General features: G+C 43.7%; 1 protein-coding gene across 1 annotated transcript in view; it reads left to right on the forward strand.

Annotated features, from left to right (window-relative positions):
- LOC310691029 (dynein axonemal heavy chain 11-like) overlaps positions 1 to 18,727 on the forward strand; it is a 228,191-nt gene that overhangs the window by 103,425 nt on the left and 106,039 nt on the right. The window contains exons 38-43 of the mRNA XM_083470619.1: positions 791 to 956; positions 2,034 to 2,136; positions 4,165 to 4,404; positions 7,347 to 7,508; positions 9,899 to 10,092; positions 14,725 to 14,887. Of these exons, the coding sequence (XP_083326745.1) occupies positions 791 to 956; positions 2,034 to 2,136; positions 4,165 to 4,404; positions 7,347 to 7,508; positions 9,899 to 10,092; positions 14,725 to 14,887 (1,028 nt within the window). The remainder of the gene's footprint in view (positions 1 to 790; positions 957 to 2,033; positions 2,137 to 4,164; positions 4,405 to 7,346; positions 7,509 to 9,898; positions 10,093 to 14,724; positions 14,888 to 18,727) is intronic.

Genomic DNA, 18,727 nt, shown 5'->3' on the forward strand with positions numbered 1-18,727 from the left:
TTGAGGTATACTGGGCCAAGGCCATTTAGGGCTTTAAAGGTCAGCACCAACACTTCAAACTGTGCTCAGAATCGTACTGGGAGCCAATGTAGGTCTTTTCAGGACTGGTGTTATGTGGTCTTGGCGGTACTAAGATTACAGCACACCATTTGTCAGAAAAAGCAAAAAAATAAACAAATCCTGGAGGATCAGTCATGGATCCCCTGTGTGGTTTAGTGCTTCCAGTTGCAGGTCTTATTTATTTATTTATTTTGACCTAGATGCATCAACACGGTCTATTTTGTGCGTGTAGTGTCTGCCTTCTGTTGTTTTACTACAACCCCCATTACCTCTTGTCTTTGGCTATGCTGGTTGAGGCTGATGGGAGTTGGGAACACACCACTCTCTGAAAGGAGAGACTGTTTTAGGGTAGCATGACTGGTTCAGCTGCACTGGGCATCAGCGCCACAGGCAGTGCCACAACAATCGTGAGCTCAAGAGGCAGGGGGAGCCGCTGAAATTTGAGCCGCACCGAGTCCACCACTGCTGGAAGGCACCACATTGGCTACTTCCAATATAGGCCCTCAGCCACAAAGTCTGTCGTTTCTGACTGGCAGCTCAGAATAAATTTCATTCACGTACTTAAGGGTTTTTAGACCCTCTGAGCCTTCGACATGTGAAAGCGTACATGAATAAGCTCTATATATGACGATAATGATCTGTTTGAGCGCACTAGGTATTTGAACTCTCTTCCTTTTCCTACAGCTGTGCTTCAACTATTGTTCTCATGCAACTTCTGTTCTCTTCGCAGGTGTTCTTGAAAGGTCCTTGGAAAAGAAAGCTGGCAGAAATTATGCTCCTCCAGGCATGAGAAAATTAATTTACTTCATTGATGATCTTAATATGCCTGAGGTGGATGCCTATGGGACTGTCCAGCCTCATACTTTAATTAGACAGCACCTCGACTATAGTCATTGGTAAACTTTTTTTAAAAAAGAAGTTTAAAGTTATACATATATGCATATTTGGAAATATTAAATGATTTCTAGCTTGACTAGTATGACTATGAACTGATGAGTAAAGAAAATAGCATGGCACATATTCATGAGTAGGAACCTTTATTTTGTTTATCTTTTGCTGGGGAAATCTTCAATATTTGCACTGGTAGATGCTCTATATATGGGCAGCCAACCATCAATGGAAGAGCATGACAAAATGACTGCAAAATTTTGGGGATGCAGTTGCTGCTTACCTTAATAGGTATTGCCAAGAAGTACAGCTAGAAAAGGAATGTGGGGGGTGCTGTGGTCTAAACCACAGAGCCTAGGGCTTGTCGATCAGAAGGTCGGCGGTTCGAATCCCCGCAACGGGGTGAGCTTTCGTTGCTCAGTCCATGCTCCTGCCCACCTAGCAGTTCAAAAGCACGTCAAAGTGCAAGTAAATAAATAGGTACCGCTCCAGTGGGAAGGTAGGCAGCGTTTCCGTGCGCTACTCTGGTTCGCCAGAAGTGAACCTCTGGAACGAATTAAGTACGTAACCAGACGTACCACTGTATTGTCTACCCTGATTAACGTGGGATCTGCAAGGTCTCAGGCAGACACTTTTCTTTCCCATTACCTGTTACCTGGTTTTGACTGGGTGAATGAGTTCACAGTAACCCTGAACCACATCCATGCCTGCTTCAGCCCCTTTCTAAGCGCAGAACTGCATCTGCTGCACTTGTCGAAATTGGTTACGGCATCTCAATAGCCTTGTTAAAGGGATGCCAACATTGGAAATTCAGGAGATACTTGAACACTACTGTCATAATTTGATGAGAGAAGGCCAAATTTAGGTCCTGTCAGTCTTCAGAGTTGCTTAAGAGACTGAGAATTATAGGAATCTTGTGTTAAGAGAGCAGGGACAAAAGAAAGGTTTTCAGATCTTTTAACAGAGGGCTACATAATCAGACTTTCTTCCAGCAGCCTTCAGTGTGAAGATCTGTCAATAGGGATCTCAAACTGTGAATATACAATTGAGTTTTATTATCTCTTTGTTATTTTGTAACTACATAGGTATGACAGACAGAAACTGATTTTGAAAGAAATTCACAATTGTCAGTATGTCACGTGCATGAATCCCACGGCTGGAAGTTTTTCAGTAAATCAGCGTCTTCAGGTAGGTTGCCATAAGTGCCAAATGTTAGCTGCCTATTCCTCCCTCTTCTTCCCCAGAATAATATTAAAGTGATTTTAATTTCAGCAAAAGAGAAAATCATTAACTTTATTGTGTGCACTGGTGTTTACACCTCTGGAGATAGAGTTTTTTGGGGGTTATGTGTGTTAAAAATACTCAAGCACGGCTTTTTCTCTGCTTTCTCATAATAATACTAATAAATAATGATATGTGAATCGTTGGACTAGATACAGAGCCAAATAACATGATCAGGGATGAGCACAACTAGGTCCATTCACACATAAGCACTCATTGGAAATAGCTTTCTAATCTGCAAAAGTATCCTCTGAATGTGAATGGATGCCTGACTTGAATAAGCCAGGTGAAGTATTTTGTGATGAAGTGAAAACCAGCACAAATGAAACAAAATTAAAAGCACAGGAGGATCACTAGGTGAAATATACTTGGAGTCGAGAGTGGATTTCATGCTCTTTATTCAGCTCATGGTAGTAAGGAATGAAGGTTCCCCCAAAATATCTGCTTTATATACATTATTTACACAATGGGCCGCACGTGATTGGCTAATTCCTGGATTCTCTTGTAGGCCAATCAGGTTGCGGATTCACTTCCACCTGGAGCTGGATTGGGTGGCCCCTGTGGACCAATCATACTGCTGCATTGTTCTAGGACCAATCAGACTGCTGCATTCTGAATCCTATTCAACTCAGTACATAACACTAGGTGTCAGGGACCGTGATGAGGAGGGCTGCACTGAGGAGGAATGGTGGGAGCCACCCCTTCCCCCTGCTCCTGATCAGGATCCTGAATCTTCCCAGGAGCAGGGGGACAGTATAGATTTGAAACAGTGGTTTGCAGAGGGACATAGTTCATAAGGCAGAAGCTGGGAAATCTGGATGGGGAACAGTTAGGAGAAGAATCACTGGGAGGGAGAGGGTTAACAGATTCACTGTCTCTGGAAAGCATTCCTTTCCTCAGCCCAAGGTCAAGAAGAGCAGATAAGGTGGCAGCAAAGAAAGCACAGTGGTTACAAGCTCGGGTTACAAGACGCAGTAATGACGTGTGTGACTAGGGAGTAAGTGGGTGGAACCCTTAATTGTGGGAGCACCTTCATTCCTAGGAAATGGATTCTCTCACTGTGATCATTAAAGTTTCTAACTGGTTAGAAGACTCCTTTTCCTTTGTTCTGCTTATCTACTGCCAAAGTGGAGAGGAAGCCAGTTCCCTGAAGCCTGACACTAGGCAATCGAAGATGGGAGACTGGGTTGGGCTTCATCCTTTTCCATTGGCTTCTTGGAGGCATCTTGTTGAACACTTTTTGGAAGCAGGATGCTGAACTTTGGGTCTGGTCCAGGAGGGCTCTTCTGATGTGTAGGACTATATATACCGTATTTTTCGCCCTATAGGGCGCACCGGCTCAGAGGGCGCACCTAGTTTTTTTGGGGGGAAATAAAGGGGGGGTTATTTTTTCCCCAGGTGTGGGGCTGGGGCGGGGGAAGCCCGAGCTTCCCCCGACCCCAGCTCCCAGAACAGGCTGCTATCCACAAGCCTTGGGAGCCCGGTGGGAACTCCTGCTAGTCTCCCCAGGCTTGCAGATATCTGCCCGAAGCCCGGGGCGCTCTCCGCTGCGCTCCCTGGATTTCGGGCTGCAGGCTGCTGTCCGCAAGCCTTGGGAGCCCGGCGGGAACTCCCGCAGGCTCCCAAGGCTTGTGGATAGCTTCCTGAAGCACCAACCCCTCTCGCTCTCCAGGCTTCAGCGAAAGCCTGCATTTGCTCCATAGGACGCGCACACATTTCCCCTTCATTTTTGGAGGGGGGAAAGTGCGTCCTATAGGGCGAAAAATACTGTATATATGTGTGTGTGTGTGTGTGTGTGTTTCCCCACACTCAAAAAACTTCTCAGCTCCCTTTGAAAGTTGCCTTCAAGATTTCAAATATGCAAATCAAATAGTGGCTGTAATATACTCTCTGGTTTGCTTCTTCCCTGTCTCCCTTTCCCCCCTTCTCTTTCAGAGACATTTCTCTGTGTTTGCTGTCCACTTCCCGGGAGCAGATGCTTTAGCAGCTATCTACGGGAAGATAATGAACATGCATTTCCAGCAAGGGGGATTCTGTTGCAGTATAGTGAAGTCTGTCGGCACACTTGTCCAAGCTGCCATTTCACTGCACCAGAAGATGACGCAGAATTTTCTACCCACGGCCATCCGATTTCATTATATTTTTAATCTAAGAGATTTGACACGCATATTCCAGGTAATGCAGTTCATTCCTTTCTTTGTTTCCAGTTGGTCGGAGTTTTGTGTTGTTTTTTTTAAAATAATTTTTATTAAGTACAAATTAGAAAACATACATATTTACAACAAAAGAAAATACATATAACCAAGGGAAGAAATTAGAGAATACTTTGCCTCTTTTCATATTTACAGTTATTTATACCTCTATAAAATGCTATTCACAATAAAGGAGTGAAATGAAAGATAAGATATCAGAAAAAAGAAAAAAAAGAACAAAGAAAAAATAAAGAAGTAAAAGAAAAGGATCATGGGTGAAAAATTTTAAAAGTAGATAAGTATTCACTATACATAGCCATTTCCCATCTATATTTATATTCAATTGTATAATTTCATCTTGTCCTTATCCACCTTAAAAAGTGTTGCTGTTTTTAAAAAGACTTCCACTGTTTGCCTTGCGCGTTTTTAATAATCCGTTCGTCAAATCCTCTGTTCTTCATATTTTCCCTTTGGATTTCCTTAATGTCTCACTTTGTGTTTTTTATATTACGCACAAGATTATTCTAAACACAACCAGATTTTTATAGTCGAGCCCTGGTTTCATAAATAATCATTTAAGAACTCCCATTGCTTCATAACCATGATCGGAGTTGTTATATAACCCACATACAGTGGACCACAGCCAGCCTAGGTCATTTTGCCACTTGGGGCAAAAACCCACTGCTGTTCCCTGCCTCCGCCTCCTTGGATGTGCCCCTCTGCTGCCCTGCCTCCCCCCCCCCCAGCTACTGCTGCCTCTATAAATGCCCCTTGCCCCTTCCTCTGCTGTGTGCATGGTCTGCCCTGCTGCAATAATAATAATAATAATAATAATAATAATAATAATAATAATAATAATAATAATTTATTATTTATACCCTGCCCATCTGGCTGGGTCTCCTCAGATACTTTGGTCAGCTTCCAACAAAGATTAAAAATACCGTAATACATCAAACATTAAAAGCTTTCCTAAAAAGGGCTGCCTTCAGATGTCTTCTAAAAGTCTGGTAGTTGTTGTTCTCTTTGACATCTGATGGGAGGGCGTTCCACAGGGCGGGTGCCACTACTGAGAAGGCCCTCTGCCTGGTTCCCTGTAACTTGGCTTCTCGCAATGAGGGAACCGCCAGAAGGCCCTCGGAGCTGGACCTCAGTGTCCGGGTAGGACGATGGGGGTGGAGACGCTCCTCCAGGTATACCGGACCGAGGCCATTTAGGGCTTTAAAGGTCAGCACGAACACTTTGAATTGTGCTCAGAAACGTACTGGGAGCCAATGTAGGTCTTTCAAGACCGGTGTTATATGGTCTCAGCGGCCGCTCCCAGCCACCAGTCTGGCTGCCACATTGGGGGGTGGCCACTGCAGCAGGTCACACCCACAAAGGAGTAGGCAGCAGTGGGGCACAGAAGTGACATAGCGCACATAAGGTGGAGGAGGCACAGCCACATAGGAGGCAGAGGCAGTGAGCAGCACACTCCTTGGACCCAGATCTGCCGCCTGAGGCGACTGCCTCCCATTGCCTGGTGAGCGAGGCAGCCCTGCAGTAGTTTTACAGGCGGAAATGGCTGGTCTGCGCAGTAAAAAGCAGGATCAGTGATGGATCTAAGTTCATAAATAATATTTATTTGCATGGAATTCTAGCCTTAGAAAAGTTTTAGTCTGGGGTGGGGGTGGGGGTAGGGGTTGGAAAATAAGGCTATGGACATATCCATAGCTGTTAACTTTCAGATTTGAAAATAAGGGATCAGCAGCCTCACCTGTCCCGGGGACAGTCTACAGGATATCTAACAATCCTGGATAGCAGCCGGAAGCAGCCGGAAACGGTGCTGGAATAAGGGAATTTCCTGCAAAAAAGGGAAGGTTGACAGCTATGGACATATCTGTGGCATAGCATTGGGGGGCACAGGGGCAGTTGGAGCGGGCACAAAATTGGTAGGGGGCACAAAATTTCAGCACCCAGTGCTGCCTCCATACAGCTGCACACTTCTGTCTCTGGGCTCTGTTGAAAACGGCTTCTCCGTGTGTAACAGGAAGTGAACTCTCCAAACAACAGAACATCTCTTCTTATCTCTGTGGCTGCAATCTCCTGGGTGATGTGGGTGCCATTAGGCAGTTAAATGCGCATGTGTACTCCATCCGTCTCCCTCCCTCCCATTCACCCCTCCACGTGGCTCCTGGTACTGGCAACCCACGATACGCCACTGGTACACATTAACAGCTTAAAAAACAGTGAGGTCATTTCTCCCTCGCTGGGTTTCCAAGTCACATTTGCATGCTGTTGTACACACCAAAGGGGAGCAAGGATGTCTCAACCAGCTATGCATCTTCCCCCCTCCCCGCAACCCCCAAGTCCTCATGAAGCTGTCATTTACGCATGGGCAGTGACCTCAGCTTAACTACGAAGTGGATGTGGTTTAAGTTTTCATTTCGGATTGAAGCCAGTTTGAGGGGAAATACGTGAAACAGTATTACTTCTCAAGAAACGACGGGATAGCTCTGCATCATGGGTGATGTGTGTACCCATATTTAAAAGCCAGCGGTGGGGGCACATTGGAGCCAGAGGAAATAAGTAATGTACACACAGCCATAGTCTGAGAACGGAATGCTGTAAATAGAGTGAAGCCGTTCTCGAGGCAAAGTATAAAAGCATGATTTTCACTCAAATGTAAATTATAGATAGTAAGGGTGGGAGGAAAAGGAATTGATGTTCACAAGGCAACCATAGTGCCTCATTATAAACAACACATTGCTTTTAGCTGCAAGCCATTAATTGCCTATCAAATATATGCACATATTGTGAATAGCAAAGCCACACGTTTTTTTGTGTGCCAGAGGAGTACAGCTTATTGAATGGCATATTTAGGTATTAGTCATAAACTGAGGCTCAAGAAAGATAATGTGCAAATAAACACTTCAAACTGTTTTGTAGGGTATGCTTTTCGCAACCCCTGACTGTGTGCGGTCTCCTATTGACTTGGTCCATTTATGGTTTCATGAATCTTCCCGAGTCTACTCAGATAAACTTATGGAGGAAAATGATATTGAACATTATAACAAAGTGCTTATTGATACAGCCAAAAGGCATTTTGAGGTATGTCTTGAGTGTGACTTTGACCATGAAACATTCGTATCTGAGGCGTGTTTTTCATCTATGGTATAATCATTAATGAGATGCATTGATTGCAGCTAGAAAAGCAGGTTGGACAGATCTAATTGATTCTGCTGAAGATTGTGAATTTCCTCAGTAACCATCTGCCTTAATGGTCATTATTGGAATAAAGACAGAGGAAAATAGCACAATTGTGAGCCTATGTCAGTGTTACATTCAATAAGATGGCGATCAGGTGTTTTCAGCCTAGATTTTTGCAGTTGAGAGTGATCTGTCTGCTGAATATGATTCTGAGTGTATACATTGGAAAGGGAACTGATTGTGTGACACATGCTTGATTGTGTGACACATGAAGGACTCTGTCATGACAGCTTAAAAATGTATAGCATCAACTGACCATTGGTTTTTAGTTGAAGATTTGGGATCCACAACTGGGGCTCGCCATGGGCATAAACAGCATACACATGCATGTTTGCGTTAAACCGGATCCCGAGTCTGGGACTAAAAACTTGATCGCAGAACACAGATGCCTTGTCACATGCCCACAAAGTAAGTTTATAGCCACCCCTTTCACTACATCCCTGTCAATAAGTTGCTGAAACATTTCTAAAACAACCCTGTTCAGGGAAGTTTTTAATGTGTGACATTTTAATGTATTTTTAATTTTTGTTGGAAGCCGCCCAGAGTGGCTGAGGAGACTCAGCCAGATGGGCAGGGTACAAATAATAAATTATTATTATTATTATTATTATTATTATTATTATTATTATTCTATAAAATATATGAGAACTGCTTGAGGCTAAGGTACCATGTTTGCTGTCAAGCTGCCTTGAACTTCTAGGTTGGTGCAATAGAAGTAAGCGTTTCAAGTAAATTGCTGGCATCCGTCTGTCTTGAGAGACAATGGAGGAGTGCACCTTCGAGGGTGAAGTCAAACTGTTGGAAGTTTGCAGCGCTTTGCTGTTGCTGTAGAGACCGATACGGGAGCGACATGTTTTGTTGCAGCCGGGGCAGATGAAGGCGTCGGGTTGTGCTGCTGCAGACACACTATGGCGTTACTTCCCCCTGTGCTCCTCCCAGAGGTCATTCCTCCTCCGCTCACTGCTATGGATACATGACCTGTCTGCTTGTCTCCAGGCACTGCGGTCATCTGCAAGTGATTCCCACGGAGCAGGGTTGATGTTGCCAGTGGTCATGCAGCTTGAACCTGGACATCTAGCCATTCTCCAGGCATGAACAAGTCAACGTAGATGTCACTGAGACAGGATTGTCAACATGTTGGGAATGTGGGCTTGGGAGAGCACATCTTTGTTGGAGACTCTGTACTGCCATGTGGTACTTCAATAACTTAGGGGATGCGTGTGGCGCTGTGGTCTAAACCACTGAGCCTCTTGGGCTTGTCAATCAAAAGGACATCCATTCATATCCCCGCAACAGGGTGAGCTCCCATTGCTCTGTCCCAGCTGCTGCCAACCTAGCAGTTTGAAAGCACACCAGTGCAAGCAGATAAATAGGTACCACTGTGATGGGAAGGTAAACGGCATTTCTGTGTGCTCTTTTTTTCTGTCACAGTGTTCTCTTGCGCCAGAAGCAGTTTAGTCATGCTGGCCACATGACCTGGAAAGCTGTCTGCGGACAAACGCCAGCTCCCTTGACCTGAAAGTGAGATGAGCGCCGCAACCCCATAGTCGCCTTTGACTGGACTTAACTGTCCAGGGGTCTTTTACCTTTACCTTTTTCCCTTCAATAACTGTGCTCTGGTGCTCACTTTCAGGTCAATACGAGTCTGGTTTCACATTTTCATACAAAACAGGAAAAGGAAAAGAATGCCAGCTTTAGTTTTCATGTTCTCAGTCTGAGCTGGATTGTGACTTTTTAGTTCTCTGGAATGGAAATTTATCTGCTCTCGGGCAGTGGTATCTGGTGACTCAGACTACAGTCCTGTGTGCATTTACTTTGAAGCAAGTCCTACTGAGCACATGGGGATGTTTCTGAGTAAATGTGCAAAGGCTCTGGCTACGAGTCAAGTATTTTGCCTTGTCTTGCCAGAGGGATTTGAGAGTGGCCGTATCTCTATAGCAGAGCTTTTGCTTTGCCTATGTTGGACCGCCAGCATCTCCTGGAGAAACTGGGAGTGTCCCCAAGTCTTGGAACCCTGGAGAGCCACTTCTAGGCTGGGTAGACAATACTGAGCTTAGGAGAACCACTGGTATATGGCAGCTTCCTATGTTCCTAAATTTTAATTCAGCCTCTGTGGCTATAATTTCAGCATCCTCTCTTTGATATCAAGTTAAAATTAGGAGAATCAATATAGCGAAAGGGTTAACGTGCAGGATGAACGCTTGTTTGTATCTCTGTGTTGTTGCCACCAGGGTGTTGATGAGCACGTATTTATCTATAAGCCACTAATTTACTGCCACTTTGCCCATGGCGTTGGAGAACCTCGTTACTTTCCAGTATCTGATTGGAAGAAGCTGACCAGAATTTTAACAGAGGCGTTAGAGCACTACAACGAAGTGCATGCAGCAATGAACCTTGTTCTCTTTGAGGATGCCATACAACACGTGTAAGTTATTTGAGTCTTGGCGTGTGTGAGAGGCGCCGCTTCGATGCAAACAATACACTGGCGTATTGACAAAGTATTTGAAAATGCCCTCCTGGGAAGTTTTAGAAAAGGGTAAAGGGTGCTTGTAAAGTGGCCGGATCTAAGCGAGACTTTTAGCACAGGCTGACTATAGAAATGCATCTGCAATTTTTAAAAAAAGGTCTCAAGGAGCCAGAATCTATTGTAACCCATTGGCTGTTGCTCAGTGTGTGACCAACAGGTACTCTGCTGCTGAAGTCAAATCCACAGTAAAGCTCAGGGGCAGATAGAGACATGACCTGCAAGGATATTTTAAGATTCGGTTGATAGAATATTACATTGCTTTCAAATATTTTACAATTCCAGGTGTGTGTCATGAAAGAAACCCCTGATGCTTTAAAATTATTCTAGAGATCCCTGGGTGAAATGAAAAAACATCAGTTCCCCTTTCTCGGGTCCTATGGCATTTCTGTCTAGCAGCTTGCTCATTTCAGTGAAGATATCAATGTATAATAAGGACTGGGAGGAAATAATTATGAGGCGCCTTTCAATGTTCTAAATTTCCCTACTTACATCTTCATTCTGTCACACTCTCATCCTACTCCATATGCTGTTCGTATGGTAGCTTTGAATGGTGGGGTTTTTAAACAGTGGAATCCATAGAAGGTATCATTCATATATATGTATGTGTGTCTACACTGTATTGTATCAGTTTTGAAGACTGGCACTACATTCATCTATATTGTGGCCCAATTTGAGGATGGAATCGTTTCCCAAAGAGTTTCTGAAAGGCTCTTCCACCAGGATCTGCAACAGAAAGCAAATTAATTTTTCCCTCTTGTTTTGTTTTTTGGTTAATCAAGAAAAACGCACTTAATTACTCTGGCAGGAAGTCATGCATGTAGAGGCTGAGCTCAGCCTGAGGCCAGATGTCAGCGAGTCTGAGGTAGGATGAGTTCTTGAGAAAGCTTCAGTCCCAGCAGAGATTGATCTAATCAATAAAATAAAAAAACTTATTCTACTCACAGTCCTTGTTTAAGAAACCTCAAACCACATGGCTATTAAACCCAGCACTAACAAAGATTTGTCATCATCTCACCATGCTGCGTGCTGATGGTGAAGTGGTAAGAAAGAGTTTGTTTGATAAAGGCTTCGATCCAGAGAACCTGGTCTACTTGAGCAGTTGTGTAATGTGTATGGCTAGCTGAAATAATTGATCTACAACTGCTCAACCAACACTTCCAACAACACCAAGCAAATGGCAATACAGTCAAACCTTGGAAGTTTAACAGAATCCGTTCCGGAAGTCCGTTCAACTTCCAAAACGTTCGGAAACCAAAGCGCGGCTTCTTATTGGCTGTAGGAAGCTCCAGAAGCCACGTCAGACGTTCGGGTTCCAAATAATGTTCGCAAACCGGAACACTCACTTCCATGTTTGCGGCGTTTGGGAGCCAAAGCGTCCGAGTACCAAGGCGTTTGGGATCCAAGGTACGACTGTAGTGGCCAGCATCTTTTGTGTGTTAGAGAGAAGAAAGGCAGTGGTGCTGCTTGTTTTGAGGGAGCCTAAATCATAGAATCATAGCTGTTTCAAAAAGCTTGTCTATAATATAGCTTCCAATTCAGAATCGAGTTCATTCTTCAGCCTCCTTTATTGTTATTTAGTCGTTTAGTCGTGTCCGACTCTTCGTGAGCCCATGGACCAGAGCACACCAGGCACTCCTGTCTTCCACTGCCTCCCGCAGTTTGGTCAAACTCATGCTGGTAGCTTCGAGAACACTGTCCAACCATCTTGTCCTCTGTCGTCCCCTTCTCCTTGTACCCTCCATCTTTCCCAACATCAGGGTCTTTTCCAGGGAGTTTTCTCTTCTCATGAGGTGGCCAAAGTATTGGATCTGTCCTTCCAGTGAGCACTCAGGGCTGATTTCCTTCAGAATGGATAGGTTTGATCTTCTTGCAGTCCATGGGACTCTCAAGAGTCTCCTCCAGCACCATAATTCAAAAGCATCAATTCTTCGGCAATCAGACTTCTTTATGGTCCAGCTCTCACTTCCATCCATCACTACTGGGAAAACCATAGCTTTAACTGTACGGGCCTTTGTTGCTCAGCCTCATTTAGTTATCAACTTTCATTTAAAAGAAAAAGCAAGTTTCCAATTCTCGTGATCATAGAATCTTAGAGTTGGAAGAGACCCCTGGGGTCATCTAGTCCAGCCCCCTGCAATGCAGGAATCTCAGCTAAAGCATCCATGACAGGTGGTTATCCAACCTCTGCTTAAAAACTTCCATGGAAGCAGAGTCCACAACCTCCCGAGGGAGATTGCTCCACTGTTGAACAACTGTTATTGTCAGAAAGTTTTTCTTGATGATCAAGGTGCCCTCTTAAGGAATCCACCCCCATCTACTCTGATCTTCTTCCTCCCTGCCCTTAAAAAACAAAACAAAACAAAACACCTGTCAACTTGCCAGCTGCACGCGTTGCTGCACTTAGCAGAAAAACACTCCCGGCAGCCAGCCATAAATTCCTTTCTTTACAGTGGTGCCCCGCAAGACGAATGCCTCGCAAGACGGAAAACTCGCTAGACGAAAGAGTTTTCCGTTTTGGAGGTGCTTCGCAAAACGAATTTCCTATGGGCTTGCTTCGCAAGACGACAATGTATTGCGAGTTCCTGCTGTTTTTTTTTTCCCTCCCCCCCTTTTTCTAAGCCGCTAAGCCACTTATCAGCTGATCCGATCAGCAGATAAGCCGCTAAAAGCCGCTAAAAGCCACTAATAGCGCTAATAGCGCTAATCCGCTAATCCGTCAATGGGCTTGCTTCGCAAGACGAAAAAACCGCTAGACGAAGAGAATCACAGAACGGATTCTTTTCGTCTTGCGAGGCACCACTGTATTTTCTTCAGACAAGATTACATGCCGAATAAACAAAGCGACCCGCCTCTTATGACGCGTTGCTCTAACTACTTTCTCTTTTCCCTCTCCCTCGAGACCAACAGAGCCAACGGCTCAGCCCCTTCCGTTTCCCCCTGTGACGTGGATCCCCTTCTCTCTGAAGCACCCCTTCCTCCCCAGAATCACTATCCTCTTCCCTGTCTTCTGAGGAGGACTCAGTACTGATCAGTGGGGATCATTCCCTGTATCCTCTAATTCTTTCCTCCCTCGCTGCCTGCAGTTCCCTGACACACCTTGATTGTTATTGATGCGAGTGGGTTATTTTATTTACATTTGCTATTGGTGACAGCAGCCACACACCCTTCCCTCTGTCCCCTTTTGGCTGGGTGGCAGGCAACCTGGATGCAATGGATTGGGGCCATTTTGCCCCACAAGGATCTGCTGTGCTTCTGGGAAGGGGAAAAAAATACATTTTTGCTACACATTTTTATATGCGTTTTACCCTAAAATACAAACTTTTCTATGTATTTTATACTAAAATACACATTAAAGAGTGGAGAACTGTACTGCAGATTTGGAAATGTTTGAAAAACCAAAAAGAACTGCTTTCTGATCTGCGTGTTTGCAAGGAAGTGAACGTCAGGTGCTTAAAAATCCAGACCAAGTGAAATTCTCAAGCATCCTCTGGCCTTAATGACTTGGTAGTGTTGCCACAAGGTTTTCTCATTATGACCCATGTGAATGTGTGCCAGGATCACAGCTCATCATATAGTCTAGAAAACATTTGAAGACACTTCCAAGTGGCAAATGTAGCAGAAGTTTCCAAGATCAGTTTACAGTGCCCTGGGATATAAATGTGTGATCACTGGTCTATTTAACTATTTCTTAAATAGTTGAGCAAACTGTCCCACACTCTGACTACAGCAGTAACAACGGAAACAGTGACTGTATATTAGATGTTAGCAACACCTTTTATTCAGAGTTACTGTTATGTTTTCTTACATAGCACTATCTCAAATGTACCGCCATTCGGTTGTAAACTGCGTTTACAATTTACCTTTGAAGGAGAGGAGTATTACGCAAGCTTTAACTGTTAAGTTCAAAGTTGCAGGAAATTCAAACTTAAATAAGTTCTTAAGTTCAAGTCCCCCTCCCAAGTACATGGTTATTAAAAAGGTTGATCGTAGGGCTATCAACTTTTAAATAATTTAATAGGGAGATTAATTAGTGAACACATTAATAGCAGCTTAGTTATTTCCCCCTATTAATTGATGGAGGGTCATTGAAGGGCAAATTTATTTGCAGACTGCACAGATGCTTAGGTTTTCTTCTCCTGATCTTTCTATCCTACAATTTGAAATAAAATCTCTGCAATACCTTTGAGAAAACACCTTTATTGATTTCTAAATATATTTTAGAAATATAACCTCAGTCATTACGGACTAAATAACTTTGGGAGATTGATAGGATTGTGGCATAATTATGCATGCTTAATTGGAAGTAAAGCCTGGTGTATAATCCTAATTTAGGCTGTAATCTTAATCCCACTCTAGGCTGTAATCCTAATCCTGTTTACCTGGGAGAGAACCCCCATTGAGTTCAGTAGGACTTACTTGTGGGTAGAAATGGTTAGGATTCCACTGTTAGTTTACAACCATAAATATATTGGATAGAAAGCTGATTGTCTTTAAAAGATCAATCTTTGCAAATCTGTTCCTGCCCTGTAGCTGCCGCATCAACCGCATTCTTGAAGCTCCCTATGGAAATGCACTTTTGATTGGAGTCGGAGGAAGTGGAAAGCAAAGTCTGTGCCGCTTGGCTGCTTTTCTCAGCTCCCTGGAAGTCTTCCAAATCACCCTACGCAAAGGCTACGGGATTCATGATCTCAGGGTAGGTCTCATAGTGCACTTGTAAGATTCTGCATTCAGATACAGTCGCACCTCGGAAGTTGAGCACCTTGCGAGTCGAACGTTTTGGCTCCCAAACCCAGCAAACCCGGAAGTGAGTGTTCTGGTTTGCGAACCGCGCCTTGGTTTCCAAACATTTTGGAAGTCGAACGAACTTCCGGAACAGATTCTGTTCTACTACCGAGGTACGACTGTATCAAAGAATCATAGAGTTGACTGTATCAAAGAATCATAGAATTGGAAGGGACCCCGCTGCAATACAGTGGTACCTCGGGTTACATACGCTTCAGGTTACATACGCTTCAGGTTACAGACTCCGTTAACCCAGAAATAGTACCTTGGGTTAAGAACTTTTCTTCAGGATGAGAACAGAAATCATGCTCTGGCGGCGCGGCAGCAGTGGGAGGCCCCATTAGCTAAAGTGGTGCTTCAGGTTAAGAACAGTTTCAGGTTAAGAACGGACCTCCAGAACGAATTAAGTACGTAACCAGAGGTACCACTGTACAGGAATCTCATCTGAAGCATCCATGACAGGTGGCCATCCGACCTCTGCTTAAAAATTTCCAAGGAAGGAGAGTCCACAACCTCCTGAGGGAGACCATTCCCCCAAGATCCTTTTCACTTGTTCTGCTAGTAAGCCATATGCCCCGCCCTCCCCATCTTATATTGGTGCAGCTGGTTATTCCTCCCTAAGTGCAGAACCTTGCATTTGTCCCTGTTGAAATTCATGTTGTACGATTTGGCCCAGTTCTCCAATCTGTTGACGTCATTTTGAATTCCGACTGTGACATGTCTTTTGAGTTTCATACATAATCTCCTGGCAATGGTAAAGCCTTGTCAGAGCATACATTCTGGTATTGCACAGAAGTTAAGAGCATGAGATGTGAGCGGGCGAAGCAACCGCAATTCCAACCTTAGATGAACCATGTTGAATTTGCTTGGAGAAGACATTATTGCACCCTTGCAAAAAGGGTGAACTTACTTAATTCACACTATCCAAAACGAAACGTGAACCAAAGCACAGCTAGCCTTCAAAAGTTGCACTTCTCCAAATTTTGCAGTGCAATTTCCCAGCCAAATACGGTGCACAAAACTGCATATACAAGATCAAAAGTGTGCATATAAACGCATATATTAGTAAGTACGGTATATATTTACACACATAATGCATTACATTAGGGGAATTACTTTGTAAAACGAGTGTTTGTTTTTCAAAACTGTATATAAAAATGCTTCTATTCAGAAAAATCTAAACTAAACTGCTTCAAGCCTGCACAACGGAAGTGGATTAAAATTCTCTGGCGCAACAAATCCACTTTCAAAAGGAACAAGGCAGATTGAAAAGTGGGATTGACAAATGATTTAACAGGAAGCCGTGTAAACACACTGCAAGCAAATCAGGATTAATGTGCATTGTAAAGCCATCCATAGACAAATCGAAATGAATGCCCTATAAAAGCAGAATATTATCTAACTACTGTGTAACGTTTGTGCAAGCAAATCAGGATTGATGCTGAATAAACAGGGGGAGCCCTACCTGGAAATGGTTAGTGTCAGGGAACTGACATCAGAGGCATGGGAGAAGGAGAGGGTCTCTGATTCTGCAGGAGAAGGTCCTAGCGCTAGGGGGAGACTCAGCCGGGAAGAAGGGGAAGAGAATGAGTGTAACACCAGGGATCCAGGAGAGCAACGGGACAGGGAGGTGCAGGGGCTCCAGGACTCTTCGTTGGAAGTTAGTGAAGAGAGCCCAGGCACCCCGCTGCCCACGCCCACCCTGCGCAGGAGACTCCCGCGCAGTGAGAGGAGGAGACGCTTAGGCGTCAAACAACTCTTATGTTGGCAGCGCTTTAAGAAACGCCCACAGTCAGATTCTACGAGTGACTAAGGGCAGCCACGCTGAGATGGGCTGTGCAGTCCGGAGGGTTTAACCAGGCAATCTGATGCTCAAACAGGGCAGGATTACGCACGAGTAACTCCCAACCACTACAGTTAGCAACCAGGGCTTGCCTTTGTCGGAGGAGCAGGGAAATAGTGCTAACAATGGACCACAGTGTTTTTGAAACAGCTGGCAATCGATTATATAGGTGGCATACCTCCACCTTCTCACCCAACTGCACTGATGTAATCTACATCTGTCATTGCAAGAAACAAAAGCAGGTTTGGAGACTGCAAGAGACAGAAACTGTAGTTGGAGATGGGTGGAGAAAAAGTGAGCAAGCCTGAGCTCCGGAAGACACATTTTGTTTTTTGTTTTTTAATTTTTTAAAAAATAATATTTATTAGTAGTTTTCAGAATTATAAGAAGAAAAAAACATTAAAAAACAACACTATAATAGACAAAAAAAGAAAAAAAACACAAAAACCAATACAAGAATACAACAAAAAGATAAATAGAAAAAAGAAAACAACACAAATCCCAGATTACGTATCTAAAACTCCCATTTGCTTGTTTCATTGACTTCCTCACACCTCCCTTTTTGTATTCTAGTTTAATTAGTTATTTCAGCAAATTCTTTCCATCTTTCTCAATTTTTGTTAAAAAATTTATCCTAACCTAATTTAATCTAATAATTAACTCAACCAATCCTTTCCATCTTTCCCCATATTCTATTATTCACATTACCTTAATTAATTTAACCTTATCTTACCCTAAAACGCCTTAAAGCTTGAATCTTAGTTATCAAATATACATTACTCCTGATATCATTTCTGCTAAAGTCATATAGTTTCATTCCAACATTTTCCCTAATATTCATTCATTTTTAGCCAATTCCCCAAATAGAAAATTTTCTTTATAGATTTTCTTCCAATCTTCATCCAACGTCCCTTCTTCCTGGTCTCGGATCGTGTCAGTCCTTACTGTCCATTCCATCTAGTCCATCAACCTGGAAGCCTTATGTCCGAGGCCTTTAAGACTCTTCCATGTCCCTTCTGCAATTCTTCTTCTTCTTGTTTATACTTGCCCTTTTCCTTGTCTTTTGTTGGTCTCTTTCTTAGTTTCTTTCCTTTCTCATTGAGGGGTAGGCCTCTGGGGGATTCCAAGCCAAAATTGTCTCCATCTCCCTTCATCAAACCTGCCCATTCCCCACAGTCCCACTCCCCACAATCCTCAATATAGTCCAAAAAGTATTTAAAAGCATATTCCAAGGTCTCTCCAACGTTGGGAACCTCCTCAACTCCAGACGCCCCCTGGCCCACTCCAACTTCAATCTTCAATGACAACGGCTCATACTCCTGTTGAGCCTCGGGACTCTCCATTTGTATTATTTGGGGTGCAACCACATCCTCCTCCATTATCTTCTGCACTTGCCCAATCAGTACAGATTCATGAGTTGGTGCCTGGATAATTTCTGTATCAATATTCCCTATTTGCCCACAGTTATTAACTGCAACAGTCAAATCCATTTTCTCATTCATCAAGTCCATCTTCTCATGCATCTGTTCCAGCAGGGCACTTGTCTTGCATAAGGCAAGCACCCATTCTTCTTTCCAACTCATCTTTAGTCAAGGTCAGAAAAGCCTGTTCCCATGGTCTTAATCTCACATCTGTTGAGCCCTCAGATGTACTGCAGCAACAATTTGACAAGCTCCCTCTAGAGGAGGCAATTTCTATTTGTATCCATTTCTTTTAGGCAAGTCCAACAAAGGAAAATTACTTTCGTTTTTCAGATATTTTCCAGATATTTTGTTTCTTTAAGATGCAAAAGGCAACACTGAAATCAGCTTGTTTCTCTTCTTTAGCTATCTGTCAAAATATTCCATTGACAGTCAATGAACCTCTCCAACAATTTCTGTCTCTGACACCCCGCTCCCAGGTTAAAGA

This window comes from Podarcis liolepis, assembly GCF_965112155.1.
Source record: "Podarcis liolepis genome assembly, chromosome: 1".
Taxonomy (NCBI): domain Eukaryota; kingdom Metazoa; phylum Chordata; class Lepidosauria; order Squamata; family Lacertidae; genus Podarcis; species Podarcis liolepis.